The sequence below is a fragment of the Myxine glutinosa genome, chromosome 5 (assembly GCF_964187855.1).
Source record: "Myxine glutinosa chromosome 5, kmMyxGlut1.1, whole genome shotgun sequence".
Lineage (NCBI taxonomy): Eukaryota > Metazoa > Chordata > Myxini > Myxiniformes > Myxinidae > Myxine > Myxine glutinosa.
In genome coordinates this window covers 151,487,954-151,505,324 of record NC_136265.1, presented here as the reverse complement: position 1 = coordinate 151,505,324, position 17,371 = coordinate 151,487,954, and the positions used below count along the sequence as shown (strand labels likewise).

Below are 17,371 nucleotides of genomic sequence, written 5' to 3'. Positions count from 1 at the left end.
TCACTTTTTTCACTTTGATCACTCAATTTCATCAATGGATAATTGCTAATGTCATACCAAGCATTATTTGATCTCACATACCTTAGAATATATGCCAATGTATACATATACACAAAGAATATATATTAGGGGGTGCTTACCTTAATTCGTTGTGTAGGGGTGCTTAACTTAATTATTTGTGTATATTTGCAGTAAAACTATATATGGGTGAGTAATTTTGCTCATTCATTTTGAATTCTGTTATCACTTTGACAACTATATTTCTAAAATAATCATACTCTTCTTTATGAAACAAAAGTAAATCCACAAGCATGTGAGTTATATTCTATGGCATGTCATGGCACGGCATGGTATGACCCGGCACATCACATCATGGCACGGCATGGCAAGGGCACGAACCGGCACATGTCACGGCATGTCACGGCATGTCATTGCACGGCATGGCTCGGCACGATCTGGTACATGTCACGGCATGTCATTGCACAGCATGGTTCGGCACATGTCACGGCATGTCATTGCACAGCATGGCTCGGCACGATCTGGTACATGTCACGGCATGTCATTGCACAGCATGGCTCGGCACGATCCGGCACATGTCACGTCATGTCATGGCACAGCATGGCTCGGCACGATCCGGTACATGTCACGGCATGTTATGGCACAGCATGGCTCGGCACGATCCGGCACATGTCATGGCATGTCATGGCACAGCATGGCTCGGCACGATCCGGTACATGTCACGGCATGTCATGGCACAGCATGGCTCGGCACGATCCGGCACATGTCACGGCACAGCATGGCTCGGCACGATCCGGTACATGTCACGGCATGTCATTGCACAGCATAGCTCCGCACGATCCAGCAATAAAAAGGCGATTTGTGTTCTTTAGTGTTCTGTATAATTGAATTTAAATGAGATAATGAGTTTAAATACAACAACAACAACAACAACATGCATTTTAAGGCCATTTTCCCTGCCAGAGCGGGGGTTAGCCTTGCGGGCCCCACGACAATCTTCTCCATTTTGCCCTATTTTCTGCATCTCCCCTTGTTAACCCCCTTGCCCGCATTTCTTCGTCCACCATCTTTAGCCAAGTCTTTCTCGGTCTTCCCCGTCCTCTACTTCCTTCTACATTCATTTCCATCACTCTTCTCAACCGGTCACTTTCATCCTTCCTCAGCACATGACCAAACCATCTCAACCTGTTCCTCTTCACAGCATCCCTCCTGCACACAGCACACGGTCAATTCCCAGTTCTTTCCACCTCACCACATGCTTTACCACTTGCCATCACCTTCGTTTTTCCGATATTCACTTCAGACCTTTTGTCTCCATACATTCCTTCCACAAGTTCCACTCGTTCATCTTTTCCTTCAGTCCATCCATGCTTTCTGCACTCAACACCAGATCATCTGCATACAACAACTCCCACGGTAAACCCTCCTTTACGTTCTGAGCCAGCACCTCCATCACAGCTACAAATAGTAGTGGACTTAGTACCGACCCCTGATGCACTCCCACCTTCACCTCAAACTCACCACTGTTCCCGTCCTTCGTCCTTACAGCTGCGCGCGCTCTTTTGTACATTGCCATCACTACTCTGATCAACCATTCCTCCACTCCTAACTTCCTCAATGCCCATGTCACTACTTGGCGTGGAACCCTATCGAATGCTTTCTCCAGATCAACAAACCCAAGAAACAACTTCTTCCTCTTCTCCATGTACTTCTCCTGCAACTGCCTCACAATAAAGAGCACGTCTGTCGTTCCTCTTCCTGGCATAAATCCAAACTGCATTTCGTCGATCTTCACTTTCTTCCTTATCCTCCTCTCCAACCCCCTTTCCAATACCTTCATTCCATGCTCCAATAACTTTATCGCTCGGTACGAGTCACACTCCAGAGGGTCACCTTTCCCCTTGTATAGAGGGACGAGGGTACTCAGTTCAAATCCACTAGAATGCGGCCTTCTTTCACCACCAGATTACAGATCTCTGTCATTCTCTTCACACCCCAACTTCCTGCTGCCTTCAACATATCTCCCACAACTCCCGTCGGCCCTCCCGCTTTTCTACTCTTCATTGCTTTTATCGCTTCCTCAACTTCCATCTCAGTTATCTTCTCTGCCGGTCCTAAAACTGGGTTACTCTCTATGTTGCCATCCCATTCATTCTCTACATTCAACAGCATTTCCATATATCTTTTCCATCTTCCTTTAATTCCATCTGTGTCCACAACGATTTGTCCCACTTCATCCTTCAAGCAGCTCACCCCCATCACATCACACCTCTCTTTCGCTATCTGCTTTGCAATCCCGAATACCGCTCTCTGACCCTCTTCCGAATCCAAGCGTTCTACGAACATTTTCCTGCATGCCTCCTGCACCTTTGCTACCTCTTTCTTTGCAGCCTTCCTGGCTGCCTTATAACTTTCATGCTCTGCTGTTTCTGCTCCCGTGCCCTTCGCCTTCTGCCACTCCATGAACTTCTTCCTCTTCTCGTCAATCCTCTTTCCAACTTCATCATCCCACGACCATGTTTCCGAGTGCCTCGGTGGTCCTTTTGTCCATGCACATACCTCACCAACGGCTCCCAACAGACTAGCTTTCATTGACATCCAACCACTTTCAAGCTCAACCACATCATCCTCTACCCTACTCAGCCTCTCTTTTAATGCCTCCCTTACTGTCACCTCTTTCAACCTCCACACCTTCATTCTCGGTTGGTACTTCACCCGCCGAGCTCTCCTCGCACCTTTCACCCTTATGTCGCAGACAACCAAGTGGTGCTGTGAAACAGCCTCCTCCCCCGGGATCACCTTTTTGTCCCGGAGGTGTGCCCCCTATCTCGCCTACGCACCATCAGGTAGTCTAACGGTTGTCGTCGACCCACCTGACGTGTATGTAACAAGACATGTAGTTTGAACGTGTAGTTTAAACCTGATGTGTAGTTTAAATGTCGTATAAAAAATAATTCCAGAGGTTTACTGCCGTTGACGTTTACCTTTTACACAACCTTATTTAACACGTTACATCAGTTATTCATGCCTGTTGTTTGTTTCTTTTTTGACGCCCTTAAAAACTAACGTTCCTGTTTGGAATGATTTTCAGTTGTACTTAACTGCCAGACAGGCAGAGTGAAAAAAAAAGTATCTCACTCGTCTCTGCGCATGGGCGATCTGGACAAATTCAGAGCCAAATTCAGATTTATGTTGAAATTCAAAGTTTTTCAAAGTTCAAAAGTTTTTCAAAAGTTTTTCAAAGTTTCAAAATTCAAAGCAAATTCAAAGTTCAAATTCAAATCCAAAGGACAAATTCAGATCGGGACAAATACTGCTGAATGGCGGGTTAGTTTTCCCATTTATGTTCCGATTCGTGTTCAGAATGCAACGTTCGATTGAAATTGTTATTACTCGATCATCAATTTACGTTTGTAGAAGGACGGATGGACGAACAGACAGACATAAGTGAACCAATTGCTTCACTCCGCTTTGCGCTTTGGGTGCGTGGGTCAGAAGTGAATTATAAAACCTGGTTGACGAGAAGCAGGATTAATTGTGCCTGCAGAACTTTATTTGTCCTTCATATCGAGTGTTTTTCATTTTTGGTCACACTGAAGAAATGGTGATTTTCAAATTCCCATTTCTTTAACTTGGATATTTATATGCTCGCTGAGAAGTCCGGATGTCTGTGAACAGGATATGTCAAAAAGTTATTGACGGATTCGGATGAAATTTGGTGGACAGGTTGGGTGTACGACAAGGAAGAATTGATTCGATTTTGGTGAAGATCCGGATCAGAACCCAGATCCGAGTATTTTTTTTATGTGATTCTTCACTATTGACGGTGTTGGGCTATCCCTGGTGTTGGGCTAGCGGCTAGGGTGCCGGCTTAGGATCCTAGGATCCTGGGTTCGAATCCCGGTCGATCGCTGAATTAACGCCAGGGGGGTTGACTCAGCCTGTCATCCTTCCGAGGTCGGCTAATTGAGTACCAGTTCACTGGTAATTCCCTGTTTGTCGTTAAAGGCGGCAAAAAGGGTTGGCGTCAGGAAGGGCATCCGGCCGTAAAACATTGCTTCAAAAAGGGGACCGAAAAACAACAACAACCACGGTTCCCGAAAAAGGCCAACCCCCGCTTTGCGGGGAAAAATGGCCTCTAAAGGTGGTTATATTCTTCGCCATTGAGAGATGGGGCTAAAAACGATATGTAGCATAGATAACTCAAAAAGTTGTGGATGGATTATGAGAAAACTTGGTGGATGAGTTGGGTAGATGACAAGAACAGGCAGATTAGATTTTGGTTCAGGTCTGGATCCAGATCTGGCCTATCAGTCGAATATAAATCGTAAACTAGTCAGCCTGGTGGAGGTATGTGCTCTATCGAGTGTCGTTCTAGTTAATTCCGTAGTTGTATCTGTTCCAATTAATTGATACTTCCACTGTCTGATGAATTTGTTGTCGTTTCTCTTGATACAAATTTGTATTACTCATCCATACACATTGGGCTGGCCTAGAGGTTTGCACACTCACCTCTGAGCTGTCTCGGCCTAGCTATAAACTATCACCGTGGTGTTTATCAGGCAGGATGAGGCATTAATGTACCTGCCGACCCTCGGATGGACGTTAAACTGGATGTCCCATCTGCCGGAAATAGTTGGTGGACATTAAAGATCGCATGGTGTCGTTTGTGAAGCGTAGGCAAGCTATATCACTGGGACCCAGGCCAAATTATACAATGCCTGCTCTAACCTATGGGGGGCACTGCATCAGAGGTATAGCAGCACCCCCCAGCAATGTTACAGCCAGCAGCCATGTCCTGCACACAAAATGAATGAATGAATCCATACACATCTATCTATCTATCCATACACACATCTTTGGACCGAACCATTGCATGTAAATAGAGGGGGGGGATTGTCACCACTCGCAAGCCGTTCGCTTTGGACCAAACCATTTCATGTAAATAGAGGGGGGGGATATAATTTTAGATATAGATATAGTACGGGCATGCCCTAGTTTATTACAATGTACGCTTAAGTAATTGTATATATGGATGTGTATGTCAGTCAGAAACATTTGGGCAATTTGGACACCTTAATACATTTCTCTCATTACCACCTAAACTAGATGGGCTACAGTAATGCCATTATTTCCACGCCTGCACTCGAGTCATTCAATCCACAATTAAATCATGAAAGTTCCAAATATTTCCCTGGGGAACCTCCCTTTACCCCACTCCCCCCCCCCCCCCCCCCCCCCAATATGCCTTCTCATCCACAGGGTCCAAATAGGCTCATTCTGCCCTAAGGCAGAAATTCAAGAAATTCCACTGTGTTCCAAAAAGTCAAACTTTCTGGGAATATGGCTGCGTGAAACAAGGAAAAAATGATACGGTGCAGACCTTCAGGCCACCAAAGCAATAACGCTCACCATTTTTACAATATCCACTGAGAAGTTGTTTCATTATGTCCTTTGATCTGCCATGGCCTGTCTTCACCAGTAGTTTTGCTACTATGTGCTGCCCATTATATTTTCACCCTCGGGTGTTGGGTGTACGAGCATGACGTGGCATGACGTTTCCCACCACAGGGCTGCGCAGAAACTCAACCTCTCCTCGAAAAGGTGCCGCGGGATGGTGCCAACGCAGCCGCATGTCGACTTCCCTGCCTTTGCCACCAACTTCTGCGCCGTTCTCCGTGACTTCCCTCCGCCAACACCGCCAGGACTGCTTCGCGCTGCCCCAAAAGCAAAGGAGAGCCAAAGCATCGGAAAGGTGGGTGTTTCGCGGAGATAGTTGTGTTGCACCGAACCTTTTTCAAGTCACCTTTGGCACTGGTAATGACATTCAACTTCAACTAACGTTACTGAACATTGAATCCGAACGTTACTGAACATTACTCGATTTTCACGAGGATAATCTTTTTCGTTTTCGTTAGTCATCTCCCCCTTTTGCTTACATCTGTGAAGCCATTGATTTAGTGCAACACTCAAAGCCATCTTTATTGAAGTTTGTAATAAGGAACTATATCATGTAATAACAAGACTGGAGTTTCCCAAGGCAGTGTTCTGGGCCCTGTGCTTTTTCTGGTCTTCATCAATGATCTCTCCGACTCTCTGGAAAATCCTCTCCATCTCTTTGCTGATGACTCCACTCTCTGCCGCTCCATTCCTCATCCCTCAGATCGGCAGTCTGCAGCCTCCTCACTCTCTGCAGACCTGGACAAAATCGCAGACTGGTCAAACAAGTGGAACATGTCTTTCAATCCTGACAAATCTCACACTCTCACTTTGTCTCTCCGAAAATACCGACTGGAAAACCCTCCCATCTACTTTCTCAACAATCCTCTCCAAGAAATTCTGTCACTCAAGCTTTTGGGTCTCACTATCTGCCATGATCTTTCCGAGGAAAACCACATTTCCAAGCTGGCCTCCAAAGCCAGTTGCCGACTGGGCATCTTCCGTCATGCGAAGTCCTTCCTTGGCACACCTGAGCTCCTCACCACATACAAGGCTTTCATCCGCAGCTCAATGGAATACTGTTCTCCCCTCTGGGCTGGTGCTCCTGCCTCACACCTAGCTCGGCTTCATGCTGTTGAAACCAAAGCTTTCAGAATCATTGGAATCTCCCGCGATGAAGCTAACTCCGAGGGCCTTTCACTCGCTCACCGCAGGCAGGTTGGTGGTCTTTCTGTCTTCTACCGACTCCTCTCCGGCCTTGTTCCCCAGCTCTAGCTGTGCTCTGTCACCCAAATATTCCTACAGGTCGCACAAGATCTGCCAGTAACCCTCTTATGGTGAAATTGCCAAAATCAAGACTCTCTGCTCACCTTCACTCCTTCATTCCTCTTTACTCCCGCCTCTGGAACAAACTCCCTCACTCTCTTCAATCCCACTCCTCCCTCTAGGTGTTTAAAACAGCTGTTCACCACCATCTCTTATCTTTCCCCAACCAAAACCTTGATCTCTTCTACCCCCGTCAATTCACCCCAGATCCTTTTTTTTTGAAATACCGACTTCTTTCCTGGAAGTCCTAGCAGTGTCCATTGTTTATACCTCTCCCACCCCCAATCCCCCTTCCCATGCCTCCTCCCCCAAGCCCTCTCCCTCCCACAGATCTCCCGATGTCCCTGTTCTCTGCTGTTGTACTTGTGTGCTTCCCTCTCTCTCCCCATCTTGTCTCCCGCTCCCTTTATTTTATGTTTTGTGTGTCTATTATTTTTTTTGTGATTGATGTTAGCTCTTACACGAGCCTCGATCTTGTATACAAAAAAAAAAGAAGAAAAAAGATGTGATATCCTTCAAGATCCACAGATGGAAGCAAACATGGCTGAAGATTAAAATTTGCTTTGGTGAAGGAAACGACGGACATCGGAAGATCTGGAAGAAAAAAAAACACTATTTGATATCGACTATTGTTTGCAATGAGGGAATCAAAGTCTCAGGAATCCTCTCCAGAAAACTGTGTGAAATTACATGGAAGGGCCTTCAATCTCTCCTTTCCATGTCACTCCAGTAGGAAAGCTGGCCCAGCATTCCAACCTTCATCACAATTGTACCAGCGGTTGAACAGGCGCAGGTGGTGGAATAGGTAAACTGTGTTGGTGCTGGTGATTAAAACAGGCTATTGTGAGATGGCTCATAAGCACCAAAGTCTATCTCAGCAGTGATGGATAGTTTAGGTAATCAATGGAGGAGAATCATGGACAGATCTTCAGTCATAATTTGTTTATTTTCTTATTCTTTTTTATTGGAAGGAATGAACAAACGGACACAAGTGACAGTTCTGGTTAACAGTAGAAAATACTGTAAACAACTGTAATGTCTGACATAAGGTGGGGCCGGTTGGCTGGATTGAAAGGTTGGCTTGGTGTTGTTAAGAAAAAAGCAACGAATGTATTGAAGGAAGCAATCAACATGGGTTTATATAAGGGTAGATAATCTGTGACTCAATTGTTAAATATGTGGCATAATAAGACAGTCTTGCTCATAAAAGCTTGTGTTGATCTGCGTCAGCGGACAGGTGGAGCAATGCATAAAATCAATGGAACTTTGATCGGAGTATAAGAACTTTCGTGGGAAGCAAGGAGAAGCGGCCGTTTTGGGTGTTAACCCGGCGAGCTCCGGGGATATGGTCCCAGGTCTTCGAAAAGTTCCCGGGGTCCCAGGCACCCTCTCCCGGACACGTTCCACGGAGGCCGCCAGGGACCCCCTTTTGTTCTGACGAAGGGTTCACGCCCAAAATTTCAGCTTCTCATTGCTTCCCACAGCAGTTGGTATACCTCAATTGACATTCCAGTGATTTCGTTCATTATTTTTTAATATGGACTTTAATGATATATCCAATGACGAAGGTATTAGTTATATTGGCCATTTGGTATTGACAAAAACGGTGGATTGTAACCATAATCCATGAATTAAACCTGTTTACAGGGATACCATGAAAAAGTGTGTCCTCTTCTGTACAATATATTGCAGCTGTACAGATTAAATTGGAGAGCAGAGAGTTTGGCTATTAACACAAGGACAATGGAAGAAATCAACAGGACACCAAGTGAGCTATGCTAACAGCCGGTGATAGCAAGGAGAAGCTGATGTTTCAGGCATTAACCTTTCGTCGGAGCACAAATGCCAGCGTGTCGGAGCCCTTCTTTTCCTCTGATGAAGAATTAACGACCGAAATGTCCTTGCTTCCCACAGCAGTTAGCAAACTCCGATCAACCAACGTCATTTTGATTCCATCCATCATTCTACCTGTCTGCTGACACAGATCGACACCGGATCGCGGAGACTAGTTTTCCATTCTACCAACACAAAAGTTTGGTTAGTAAAATGTCATGCCTAGATTTGTCAACCATTGGTAACTCGGTGAGAATTCAGCGAAACAAATAAACAAACGAAACAAGTGCAGATACATTCAAATTACACCGCCCCCATGCTAAATAAATAAATAACATCCTCCAGCGCGGCAGACTGTATTGGGAGGGAGAGGTATACAATAATTGATTGATTAGTTGCAAACTTAAAATCATTAAACAGCAATCATAAAATAATTTCTTAATCAATTGGCTAATAGCATACCTCAAACACCAGTGTTTCATCCGAAGCTGTAGCTTTTTGAAGATTAATTAAATATGACATCAATCGGAAATAAATAATTAATTGATTAATCAATTAATAATTAATCGATTAATTGATTAATCAATAAATCGAAAATATCCTTTCTAGCCACATCACTTGGTCAGTGTCATGTCAAAATAAATCAGCTTCCTAGCTCAAAAGGTGCCTGAGATATTGTGCAGATGAGAACGAAAATAAATAAGTGATTAATAGTTAAAATAAATAAATAAGAATTGTAAGATAATTAATTTCTTAATCAATTGGCTAATAGCATACATAAACCACCACCGTTTCATCCGAATCTGTAACTTTTTGAAAATTAATTTTGTAATTAATCAAATAATTCAATAATTAATTGATTAATCAATCAATCAATTAAAAATACCATTTACAGCCAAATCACTTAGTCATTGTCGTGTACTTAATAACTTGATTGTTAATTCATCGATAATAATTAAGTAACTAATGAATTAATTGATGAATCAAAAAACAAAAAATACTGTTTTTGCCAAAGCACGTGCGCACTCTTGTGCCAACATTTTAGCTTCCTAGCTCAAAGGATGGCTGAGATATCTTCCGAACAAACAAAGAAACAAGAAACCAGGAAATAAAGAAAGAAAGAAGGAAGCCAGAGTGAAACTGAGTACTCCCTTTCAGCGCGCGTCATCGCTGGACCCCCTTTGGTGCCTGGCGTTGACGTCATGCAGTGCCTGGAGATGGAATAGGAAAGAAGTGGTGTACAACAATTTTAGATGCCTACTGTATTAATTTTGCTCAAGCGAAAGTGAAATTTTGCTCACTGACTTGAACCCAGCAATTCACCGAATGGATTTTGAAATTGCTCGGAAAACTCTCCATCATCGCGCCACTTTACTCTCAATTTTGTAGTTGGACATCTTCTCGTGTTTTATTTGTACCTTAGCATATTGTCATCTATTTGAGGTTTCTGAAATATCTTCACTCTTACAAAGCAAATTCGGGCTTATTGATTTTTTCTTAGCACAGATGGATAACAATATTGTTAAGAATGAAATAGGTGATGACAACTGGGTTTCTCAGAATTGCACATAATTATTTATTTTTTCAAAATGTGCAGGATAATTCAAGATATTCACTAATGATAGGAATGACAGAATTTACACAACAGAAACACAACACACACAACAGGCATTTTAAGGCCATTTTCCCTGCTGGAGCGGGGGTTAGCCAATTTACACAACAGAAGAAAAAGAAAATCAAATTCCCATTTCTGGACCCTGTTCCAGCATTGTAGGAAAAGACTACCATACATACATAAGGGGTCCCTAATTGTGCCACATAGGATGAGGAATTTTCTCAAAGCCCTTTGTCATAAAATTGCTGAAAGAGTACAAAGGTAACTAGTGTGCACCGTATTTCAACAAGTGAGAGATATACGGTGATTAGGGTAGTCACGGACAACAGAGCAATAAGAAACAATCAAGAAATAGTGCAGTTTCTGCTCCAATGGAATGGACATCCAAAACTGTATCAGTGATTGGGGGAAGAGAGGAAAGTAGTGTTTTAGAAGAAGACTCGCAATGCTTATTCCATCACATATGTCACTTTTCTTTATCATTCCAGGCTGTGTAGGTTAATTAGCCCTGCGAGAGAAATTGCACAATTTAGGGGAATTGCTCGGTCGGCCTATTCCTCTGTGGTTTTGACTTGCGTGTGACGCAAACTGATTTCTCAAAGGGCTTTTGCCGTTATGAATTCTTTATGAGCCTTCTAACTGTTTTTCATTTGCAATGATGACTTTTGATTACTTTATGGAAGGAAAATTACAAATTCCAGATAAAGTGTCGGAAATAATCAAGTGCCGGTTCCATTGCAGCTCACTAATAAAGCAGTCTGCGATGATATTGCTTCATTCGGTGTTGCTTCATGTGGAGACCGTTTTGTTTGATGTCAAAATGGCATTTCTGTGTTTGAAGTGCCACCAATAACGAGTCTAGTAAGTGTCTATTTTGCCAGGTGAAGGTCATGCTGCGGATCAGCCCAGAAGAGCCAGGTGAAACCTCAGCTTTCCTCAAGGCAGATACGGACAAGGCACAAGTGATTCTCCATGAGCCAGAACCCCCGAACGGTTTGCTGAGTGCTGCTGCCCGCCGTCTCGCCATCAGTGCACCCAAGATGTTTGCCTTTGATGCTGTATTTTGTCGGGATGCAACACAGGTGTGCCAACAATGCTAAGTAATGTGCATTCTTCGATAAAGTTTGTGCAGTTGTGGTTACAGAGAAACTCTCTCCTAAAAATCTCTTTTCAATCTGCTCATATTAAGAACAGTTCCACTTTATTGGAAATACTATTTTTGAATTTCACTGATTGCTGTCCTCAAATCAAACAATTTCCTAATTTAAGGTACTGATGACATCATCATTAACATAACTTATTCCCCATGGGGAGTACTTGACAATGCACCATGGTCCAATTTTTTCCATGGCGCAGTCTGGGAGATAGCGGTGCAACGTTTTTTGTTTTTTCCAAGATGGCGCCTGCACCACGTGACCTATGACTTCATAATTATGATTACATTTCTACAGGAGGAGGCGCTCCTATGGTGAAAATTTCGTGTCCATCAGACGAACAGTTGCAAAGGAAAAAAAAATTCATACTCATCGGATCAAGCGTTGTACTTGTCGAATTATGGCATCATAATGAAGCCACCGATGACATCATCATTACTGTGTCTTGTTCCCCATGGGCAGTACTTGACAATGAACAATGTTTCAATTGTTTCCATTGAGCGGTTTTGGAGATTTAGAGGTGCAACGTTTTTTTCAAGATGGCGTCCGTACCATGTGACCTATGACGTCATAATTATCACTGAAAGATTCTGCTGGAGGAAGCACTCCTATGTTGCAAAATTCTGTGTCAACTGGACCAACACTTGCTGAGAAAATAAGTTTTTCAAATACAGACACGTACGTACGCATCAACCGATCGCTTAACCCCGCTTTTCGCTTCACGAGCACAGGGTAAAAAGGTATATTTTTGGAGAAGTACCAATGTTTGTGGGTCCATCTGAAATTGCATTGTACTTGAGAAAAGCAGCTGCATTACTGCACTGCCTGTGGTTTTATATCACATGTACAAATGTCATGATTATTGGCCATATAAATATCTTATGTGCATGAATTGTACCATTTTACCTCTTTCACATACTTTGCACACTCACTTTCCCTTCTTCCCTCTTTCCCATTAGTTCTTACTCTTTCCAACATTAATGCCATTTATTCCCTTCCTACTCAACACACCCCATCGCTATCTGATCTCACACCCCCTTCTCCTTCATACAAGACCTCTTCGCTGGCAATTCAGCCTCATGTCTTTTAAATGAAAATAACCTCTTTCTCTCTAACTTTTTGACATAAATCAGACAAAAGACTGGTGAAAATATGCTCTTCACAAAAAAATTTTTAGCAACAGCTTTTCAACTCCAAAATAAGGTATGGATGCATGCTCGAGATATTGCGTAGTCTTGCAAAGCATAGCTAACTAGAAAGCATCCCAAAATACAAAGCCTGTCCGCGTCCAATTTGTACTCGGGCTAAACTTGACGAAAACAACAGCTATTTTATTATACTTGTTAATTACTCTTTTCCATATTCTCATAAAGATTTGTTGAAGATTTTATGACAACAGCTCCAATGGTAAACTAGAAAGCATCTCAAAATGCAAGCAGACAAAATAAGAAGCACGGAAGCGATTAAAGAAGCGGTGGACAGGCCAATGACATCTATTTATACTTATCTTGATATTTTGAATATTCAAATGCCTTTGGATATTTTGACTCAATTTTTCAAATTTTGACCCAATTTTGACCCAAAAATTCACCCAATTTTGACCCAATGCCAAAAATTCAAATGCCTTTGGATATTTTGACCCAATTTTTAATTAGTGTTCTATATATTCTTAGAATAAAGTTTGCATCGAAATTTTACCAGTGGTAATTGGAGCAACAGGAATGATAAAGAAGAACCTCAATGAGATTTTAAAAACCATGCCCGGAAATATTACCACAAATGAACTACAACTGGAGGCAATCCGAGGTTCAGTGACGATCCTGAAAAGAGCCCTTGGAACAAAACTCTGAAAAAGTTGAACAGCTTGGTCCATGGACCGTGATCCCTTACCGAAGCCGAGGTGGATACTCTTGGTCCTGGGAAGGCTCCTTTCCACCTCCTGAAACCCGCAAATGGAGATAACAACCAACGACTCGCGCGATTGCAAAACCCCGTGTCTCGCTGTGCGGATGAACGGGCTGATGAGCAAAAAGAGACAGTAAAGAGATTGGACGTGCATCATGTAATGTTACAATTATCATCAGCTCTATGTATATGTCTGCACATTTCCTATGCAATAGCCTGTGAAAAGTACCCACTCAAGTTGTCAAAATCAGTTTAGAAATGGCTGGTTATCATTGAACACCAAACTAATTGGCTCACATCATCAGGATGGTTCATGGGGAGATGACTCAAACTGGCTGCTTCCCTGTACAATGTTCATCACACTGTTATTTCTTGAGCACTGACTGGGTATGATCACATGGACATTTCATGGTGATGAACTCATTCAGGTCACCCAAGGGTAATAGTTACACGTGAGGATCGTTATCTATAATGATCTGCAAAGAAACTACTTTTTAACAGCACAATCTTTTCAGTATGACCTGAAAAGACCAATGAATCATCAAATTTTGATCCTGACAGTTTGAAATAGGCTGCATACCAGTATGAGGTTCAGAAGACAACTGATCTGTATTCCTCCAACACAGTGCCATTGACATCATTGCATATGATGGACGACAACTTCACACCAGGAGGGTGAATCATTGATGCCATGTTCTTTTCATTGGTAAATCCAGATTCTGCCTTGACTTCCATAATGGATGTGTTAGAGTCTGAAGACAATGTGTGGAACCATTTTCTAATTCTGTCATGACACAACATGATCGTTTTGGTGGGTGCAGCCTAATGATATGAACTGACATTCAATTGAAGAAAAAACGAATCTTGTCACCATTAATTTTGTGGCTATGACTTGTGTCAGATAAACTGATGAGATCATTATGGCTGTTGTCATTCCTCCAGCCAAATAGCAAGGTGCCATCTTTATCCTTATTGATGACAATGTTTGTCCACATCCTGCACGTGTTGTCATCACTGCACTTCAGAACCACAACAACACTCACATGGACTTGGCCTGCATGACTTCTGGCCTTGAATCTGATTGAACATACTTGGGGCATCATCACGAAATGTGTCCACGATTGCCAAGTCTGCCCACAGTCTCTTGATCAAGTTGAAGTTGCCGGAGTTAATAATGGTACAGCATCCCTTGGTGAGAACTTGATGGTCTCACATTGTCCATGACAAGACGTATTTATCGATCCATATCTCCCTGTGCCATTAGGTGCACAAGACAGAAGACATAAATAAGCTTGGATTAGGGTCAGTGATAGTAACACATTTATATTGAAGCAATGTCTGCCAATGCAAGCTTGCTGGTGCTCATAAGTCTTGTCCCGATGGGATTTCGAGACTATTGCAACATGTCTTTTTGTGTGTAATGTGTATCCATGTCTATATATTTTTGCTTTAATTCTCTGTTCTCTGCAACCACTTTTCTGATCGATGCAAAACTTTAAACATAGGAGCGACTCCCCATGGAGAATATTATGTTACCCTGCGCTTGTGAAGCAAAAAGTAGGGTCTGGCATTCGGTTGCGTACGTGTGGCGTACGTGCGTTCGTGTCTGCATTTTTTAAATTCATTTTCTCGGCAACTGTTAGTCCGATTGACACGAAATTTTCAGAATATGAGCGGCTCCTCCTGCATAATTATTCATTGATAAATATGACATCATAGGTCATGTGGTACAGGTGCCATATTGGAAAAACTTCGCACCTCTATATCTCTGAAACCACTCCATGGAAAAAATTGAGACCTGGCTCATTGTCAACTACTCCGCATGGTGAATAAGATATGTTAATGATGATGTCATCGGTACCTTCCTTATGACGTCATAATTCGACAAGTATAACACTTATCTGATCATTATGAATTTTTTTGTCTCAGCAACTGTTGGCTTGATGAACACTTGAAAACACGAAATTTTCACCACAGGAATGCCTCCTGTAGAATATTTTAATGATAACCATGACGTCATAGGTCATGTGGTTCAGGCGCCATCTTGGAAAAACCGAAAAACGTTGCACCTCTACATCTCCAAAACCGCTCTTTGGAAAAAATTGAAACGTGGCTCATTGTAAAAAAACTCCATATGGGGAAAAGGTGTTGTTAACTATGACGTCATTGGTGCCATAATTATGACATAAAAGTTCGACAGGGACAACGCTTCGTCTGATCAGTTTGAAATTTATTGAGCGTGATCTATGCAATAATTATATTAGAGAATATAAATGTATGATGTCATCGCTCACGTGTCTGGCAGCCATATTAGATCAAATTTAAAAAAAAAACATTCAAAAACAGAAGAGTTGGCTCATACCAAGTTAACTGCACAGGGTAAGTATTCTCTGAATACCATCTAGTTGCTATATTTTATCAACTCTCTATGGGGTATATAGGGTGATAACGATGATGCCATTGGTAAAGTGGTATTCCAGCCATAATTGGTTGAATTTAAATCTTTATCTGAAAATCTGAAAGTGTATACTTATTTTCGAACACTCTGTATTTAGTGAAGTAGACAATAGTAGAACAGCACACTTGAAACTGCACCATGTAGTGGTGAGAACAAGATAGAAAGAGGTGTCAAATAGGGAGACATTATCCCATCAAAATGGTGCACTGCCTGCACAGGAGTATTCCAACAGATACATTGGGATATCATTATAGAAAGCCTGAACCACCTACGATTCGCAGATGTCATTGTTTTAATTTCATGCAATGTTGAATACTGAAAATCATGATGGAAGAGCTCAATTTGGAGGGTCAAAAGGTTGGATGAAAATGAATATGACAAAATGAAGGTTCAACTGCGATGCAAAAATGGAAGAGAATCAAATTGATATTTGAAAAATTGAAGAAACCAGCGATCACATTTTCTTCGGACAACTTGTGCAACTCAATACGGATCACTTTGCAGAACTCATACAAGAGCAGGGGGGAGCGGAGTGCAGCAATTTGAAAATTCATTGGAGTAGTGAAAAACAAACTGTCATTGTGTCTGAAAAGGAAAGTTTACCTTCAGTGTGTCCTCGCAGCAATGGCACATGGCAGTGAAACAGTCTTTAACGAATATGGAGCAAAAATTGACCATCATGTAAAGAGCCATGAAAAGATAGTGTCATGGTTGAACCAAAAGGGACAAGAACATAATTTTATTTTTAAAAATTGAAATGGCACAGGGCTGGTCACATAGCAAGAAGAATGGATAAATGATGAACAATGAGAATTGCAAACTGGCAACCTTGCTAAGGTACTGGAAGAAGCTGAGGTAGTCCGAATATCAGACCGAGAGATAAATAGAAAAAGATAATGGAGTACAAATTCTCTGGGGTTGCATTGAATAGAACCGAATGACCCATGTTGAGGAGTGGGGGAGGGAGCTTTGTCCAGCAGTGGACTGGCTGGTCATCAAGACAGGAGATTCAAAACAAATTCACAGACTTTGCCTTCTCCGCAGCCAGATCCTCAGTCGTGGTCCCCCTGCCAGTTTGCCCTTTAACCCCAATATGACCTCCGGGGCTGGACCAGCAGCATCTACTAAGACAAATGCCACCGCTAGCTGCATGAGCTATTGGTCGGCCATCATTGCTTGTCCAGTTCTGTATTTCTGCGATATCTGAGTTTAGGTTATTGTAGCATCATTTATAGCTCTTTCGATGTGTACCCCGATTTAGAATAGGTACACTGTATGCCTGCGCATCGTCAGAGGCGACTAAGGGTTGGCGTCAGGAAGGGCGTCTGGCCATAAAAAAAACATTTCCTCAAACAGGGAACCATGATTGTCATGGGGCCCGCAAGGCTAACCCCCGCTCTAGCGGGAAAAAATGGCCTTAAAACGATCATTCATATTCAATCATTTCATTCATTCGACTACTCCCTTCCTCTCTTTCCTGGCCAGTCATAGGTTGGTCAGGGTTAGGATTAGGACGTTGGTGAAAACCTTCAGCGAACGACTTTGAGCAGGATGCAGTGCATCTTGCAGCCTCTTTCCTTACATTGGGTTACCAGTTCTGAGTGTTTGGCCATCTTTTATTCA

At 42.5% G+C, this 17,371-nt stretch overlaps 1 protein-coding gene across 3 annotated transcripts in view; it reads left to right on the top strand.

Moving 5' to 3' along the window:
• Positions 1–17,371, top strand: part of KIF26B (kinesin family member 26B) — a 227,281-nt gene that overhangs the window by 100,109 nt on the left and 109,801 nt on the right. For 2 of the 3 annotated variants that reach the window (XM_068115929.2, XM_078778867.1), the window contains 2 exons: positions 5,590–5,773; positions 11,113–11,313. In XM_068115929.2, coding sequence (XP_067972030.2) covers positions 5,590–5,773; positions 11,113–11,313 — 385 coding nt within the window. Of the gene's footprint in view, positions 1–5,589; positions 5,774–11,072; positions 11,314–17,371 lie in introns of all 3 variants that reach the window. The other variant, XM_078778866.1, reaches the window with a different exon arrangement.